Source organism: Solanum dulcamara, chromosome 1 (genome assembly GCF_947179165.1).
Source record: "Solanum dulcamara chromosome 1, daSolDulc1.2, whole genome shotgun sequence".
Taxonomy (NCBI): Eukaryota; Viridiplantae; Streptophyta; class Magnoliopsida; order Solanales; family Solanaceae; genus Solanum; species Solanum dulcamara.
Window position 1 is genome coordinate 19,929,561 of NC_077237.1, and position 5,625 is coordinate 19,935,185.

General features: G+C 30.2%; 1 protein-coding gene across 1 annotated transcript; it reads right to left on the minus strand.

Moving 5' to 3' along the window:
• Positions 1-255: 255 nt before the first annotated feature.
• Positions 256-2,654, minus strand: LOC129887531 (auxin efflux carrier component 5-like). The gene is made up of 5 exons (XM_055962656.1): positions 1,966-2,654; positions 1,665-1,750; positions 1,134-1,291; positions 931-1,007; positions 256-449 (listed from the first exon to the last, which is right to left on the minus strand). Exons 1-5 carry the CDS (start codon positions 2,604-2,606, stop codon positions 377-379), a joined length of 1,035 nt encoding a protein of 344 aa, XP_055818631.1. The 5' UTR covers positions 2,607-2,654; the 3' UTR covers positions 256-376.
• Between the last annotated feature and the right edge of the window lie 2,971 nt (positions 2,655-5,625).

Sequence of the window (5,625 nt, forward strand, 5' to 3'; positions counted from 1 at the left end):
ACACTATCAAAATTTTATCTATGTTGAGTCCCACTAGTTGGGTAAAAAGTCCACAAAAATATATTCTTCTATTTAAAATTTTAAGAATAGTTATGATACCTTACAAAATATTTTCAGGATTGTTAAATTCTGCACACAGCTAAATTACGTCACATAATAATAAATTTGGGGGCACTAGTGCATTTTCTCTATTTTATATAATAATCTCAAAAAGGAAGTCATCATCATCATAAACCAGATAGTTTTTAATTGCTTTATATGGTCAATTTTGTGACCCCCTCAAAAAAGAGGAATATTACAAGGGAAATAATTATAAGAAAAGTAGCACTAGTAGGTCATTAATTGTCTAATTGTAGGTCCGTAAACTATAAAGGGATCAATGTGTAAGCTCTGATATTGCATAATAAGCAATCATAATGGGAAGTGACACCAGAATGCCGATGATTACCCTGAAATAAAATTCACAATAATCAGATCATATATGGAAGAAAATGAAGAAAAAAAATAATCCATTTGGTATATGGTGAAAATATTTTATTCTACAATATCATTTACTTTAGTAAAATGATTTTGCACAATTAGCTTGTATACTATTAAAAATCAAAGGTTTTTTGGTGGAATTTTTTTACTATAAAACATGATTTTTCTACTCATTTTCCACTGAAAAAATGCATGATGAAAAATAAATTATCATTGAAATAGTTGAAAGTCTCCTAATTTTACACATTTATAATTTTTTTCTTTTCACATCGATATAGTGATTGAACAGTTTTTCAGTGGAATAAAATGTGATGTGTTGCGCTAGTCACTGATTTCCTGTAATATGCCGCATATTATAGTTGGATAGAAAATATATATATATATAGGAGAAAAATGGTATGATAGAAGATGAGGAATAAGAATAAATTAATGATGAATGAAATAACTTACACAGCGCTAACAATCTCAGGGTGCACTCCATATTCTTTTGCCAAAACAAAGGAGGCTATGCCTGGAGGTAATGATGCCTTTCAATCATAAAATATAATATAATTAAAATATGTCTTTATTTCAAGTAGTTCACTAGTTAAATATAAAGAAATACATCCAGACTCAATAAATTTGAAGAGTATAGTTAAGTCATAAAAAATTACCTGTAGTATAGAAGCTCGTAAAACATTGCCATGTAAACCTACGATGAAGGATCCAATAGTCATCGTAGCTGGTCCTACAAAAAACCTCAAAAACAGTCCAAATACTATCACACCTGTACCACCTGCCATTATTTTCTGTTGCATTGCCACAAATACCCCTGCATTCATTAGACAATCAAATTAATTACTACTAGTAGTTGGATTTATTTATTAAAATATGCAATATGTAAAATGTATCTTCTATTACGAATGTTTTCCTTGGGTCTCACTTAGTAATTTGGTTTATTTCCGCATTCTACATATCCAGCCTTAGACGTGTGGGATGTATTACTATCTCTATATTAGCAAACAAATGGTAACATGAATTCCTATGATCTTGAATAATTCTTCTAAAATGAATTAGTTTTTGGAGTTGGATTAAATTGAAAATCATTTTTTATTGTCTCGAGGCTTGAAATACTTACGTTTTATTTGGAATGATTAGTTTCACTAGTCTATTTAAATAGGAGATATAAGTCTTGAAAAGCTCACCTATAGTAAACATTCCAATGCCACTTCCTGCCTTTGACATTATTGATATGCATTCCTTCACAATATTCGGCAGTCCGAAATGCCACCTAAAAACAGCATAAGTTATTAAAGAGAGACAAATTCAAAATTTAAAAATATATTAAGTTCAGAATAGACGTGATCTATTATAATCTATAATTTTAAAAGCTTGTTCGATATGTATACTTGATTTGAGATAAAATAAAAGATTCAGTTCATAAATAGAAAAAGTTCTAATACAAAAAGAGAAATCTCAAATAAAATAATTCATTTTTTAACATACCTGTCAGCTACAAGAGACCACATTATGCCTAGAAAACAAGCATAAAAGTTGGGATTCTTGGAAAGCTTACTCCATACAACTGTCATTACTGAACCCAAAGATGGTGTTTTTGTGCTTGCATTATTATTATTATTATTATTATTTCCTTCTATATCTTGATTAGCATCCTCATAAGACATAATCTCATTTTTGGCATTTCTCAATTCCATCATGAATTGTATAATTATGGACCAAATGAGAAATTGAATTGCCAATGATTGAATGACTAAATCAACTCCTACTTGAGGACTCATAGCATTCAATACAGGAATCCCCATAACAAGTGCATTAGTTAAGCTACAAAATGAGAAAGTTGTTATGGACCAAGAAAAGTCCCCTTTGCTATAGAAATTAGCCCACAAAGTGAGAAAAAAACCAATGGTGGCTTTAGCAATAAGATCACCACAAATGAAGAGGTAGTTCATTTTATAGTCAAAGGTGAAGAAAGGAAGAACAAAGAAGTAGTTCAATCTATTTATAGCATCACAATGATCAGAACTAAGCTTGTGCCACCATTTTACAGAACCATAACCAAGACCTAATGCCACATAAAGTGGCATCATGGCTTCAACAACCTTATATATGTCTACCCACCCTATCATTTTTTTTAGTTGTGTGGAAAGAAATCAAGAAATTAAGGTAGGTGAATTCTTTAGGAAAATCTTGAGTTATCTAACCTTTAACACCAACTATTTATATACTAATTATTACTTGGATGCTTTTCCAATGAGAGAGATTCCTTTCATGCTGGAAAGTGGGAACAGATGTTATTTTAAATTTAAGTCTATTGAACAATGTACCTAGTCAAAAAGTGGGAGTATCAAGTGAGGGTTTTCCGGTTCATGTGAATTTATGCTCCTCTCTCCTAAGATATATATAGTAGCATTATATTTCTTTTAAAACAAAATACTTAAATATAAATATGTGAATTCATGCTCGAAGTATATCATATAATGCTATGATGATTGGATGCACCTCTTTAAGTGAGGTTAGAAACTTAAAAATCTTTATATCTATATCTTTCTAAATGGTTATTAGTAGCACTTTTGGTGTTTTATTATTTATTCTATTTTTTTTGCTTTAATCTTTCAAATTTTCATGTTTGTTACATTGGAAATGGAAATTCCTCAAAGAAAATTGATTTAAGTTCATTGATAAGAACCTAAAGGACCAATCGATCAAATTTATATCTTAAATCCACTTTTTTATAATAGTACGCCATCTTCTCGAAATTCTGAATGTGCTAACTATCAACTCATCAGAACCTAATAACCTTAGCTCAAACACATTTATATGTATTAAAAGATTAATTAATAATCATAAATAACTGATTTCAAACCGAGTAAATTAAATGAGTTCTGATAGTAGTCCGAACTCAAACTCATAGGATGTGTTCTGTATGTAGAAAATTTAATTTTTAATTTTTTTCATGTTTGATTGATCAATTTTTTTGTAAAACATCTTCTTTATGAAATGAATTTCTTAAAAATAAAGAAAACGACTTCCTAATGAAAGTGGGGTAACCAAGTTTCACATGTGGCTTTTCATATTAATTGTGTCCTCCTCATCGTCCAACCCACCACCCACCACCCCACACTCCTATCCCACTTTCCATAGTATTTATCTAAATCATATGCAAATATATTTAAAATATTATTATTATTTGTGTATAAAACACAAAAAAATAAATATGAAATTCACTTATTTTCTTCAAAAGATAGAGTTTTTTTTTTTTCATTTTCGTATGAACACACCTATAACGTTTAAATGTAAGATCCCGATCTGGTCAAACTAATGATCAATGAAAGACTTAGTAAAACACAAAAGCAGTGATTAAAGAGCAATTTGCAATATAGTAAACAAGTTTAAGTCAGTTGTCAATATAAGACTGATATTATAAGAAGCGTTAATTTGGGGACTTTTTTGTCAACCCAATAAATTCTCATGCATGGCTGACTTGAGAAAAATTCTAACATGGGGAGTGATGAAAGTCTTCTATTCCTTTTTAGTAACATTTGGTAGGCTACCATTGAATAACTAGTAAACTACAACGCCAGAATATAATACCTACTCATTCATTCATTTTGAATTTTGCATGTCCTTTAAAAAATAATAATTAATATAAAAAAATATTATCGTAATATCCTTATTAGTTAATATATAATCTTAGATATTGAGAGATGATTTGGAAATAAGTAATATAAAAATTTTTGAAATCTCATTATTAAGATACTATATTTCGAGTTATAACATGATTTTATAAGTTTCAAGTACCATTCAACCAGGACTCTAGTTTTAATTTATAAATTAATTGATTATATTTTATTAAGTAATTAAATAATAATAATTTTTTCTTTAAATATAGTGTTTTATAAATGACCAGATATATCAATCATTGATTTTCTCTATTTAGTTAGACATTATTTTGATTGTTATCAATCTCCTAATTAATATCCTAATTGATAGTATCAATCTCTTGTGTTAGTTTCTCTTTCCTCATTCTTTCTACAATTTTTGTTATTGTTTTGAAAATTGATATCATTTTTTGTTTTTTATTTGATTTTTTTTAATTTAGTGTCACGACCCAACCCACCGGATCATGCGGGCACCCACTCTATGACTTAAGTAGGAGAACCCTTAACCTCCTACATAAAAAGTATTGCAGAATATAAATCAAAACTTGAGTAATTAAACCAGATGTTTAAAGAAAAATTGTAATAATACACTTGTACAAAAATAACACATAAAAAACCCATGGATACTAGTCTAAAACAGGTACAAGAGCTTCTAAGAGTAGTAATAAAATAAAGGAACAATGACCCGGCTTCCACCTTAAGGAAGAAAAAATAGAAGCTGATGGAGAATCGCCTTCGTGTTCACTTAAGAGACATAACTGACCCTGCAACCAGACTATGCCAAGTGGCAAAACAAGAGTAGTATTAGTACAAATAACACGTACTAGTAGGCATCATCGTTCAATTTGATAACCACCGCATAATATATGAAAATAAAAATAAAAGAGATCATAACAATTAAACTTTATCAACTTGTCCACCCCAACCAAATAAGTACACTCCTTACTCTCATCCTTAAGGTCTTCGCCACTATATGCTCCAAAGTTTCACTACCCACACTAATTATAACTTAAGACCTGTGGGTTATGGGCCCACCATACTACTGTTCATTTACTCTAACAGTCTCCACCTAACCATCTTAACCACTTAATGATTCCACCCAGCCACCACTGGTCCTGGTTCAATTGCCTCACAACATAGGAGCCTAGCCATTTCATAACCACATTCCGCTCTAAATACGGTTCTAGATAACCATTACTATTACCACAGTTACTCGTGAAAAATCCACTGATAAGACTACCTACCAACAAACAACCTCCACCTCTAAGCCTATGAATATAGAATACTTCATATAAAACATATGTCACATCAAGCCTAATACGGCTCATCCTCTTACCCACGAATGAGTTTATACATACTCACAATTCTTTATAACTAACACACCCCAACTCAAGGGTTCCTTTATAGGTCCTTAATCTATGGCTCAATTACCTTTTAACCTTACTATTACATGAAAATACTGATATCATCATGTCCTCTCAAGAGA

Bases quoted from the DNA above. Each gene is read 5' to 3' on its own strand.
- LOC129887531 (XM_055962656.1), bottom strand. From the start codon at position 2,606: ATGATAGGGTGGGTAGACATATATAAGGTTGTTGAAGCCATGATGCCA. The intron at 1,008-1,133 runs GTAATTTTTTAT...TATGATTGAAAG, and splicing joins TACGAGCTTCTATACTACAG to GCATCATTACCTCCAGGCAT. The intron at 450-930 runs GTAAGTTATTTC...ATTTTATTTCAG, and splicing joins CCTGAGATTGTTAGCGCTGT to GGTAATCATCGGCATTCTGG.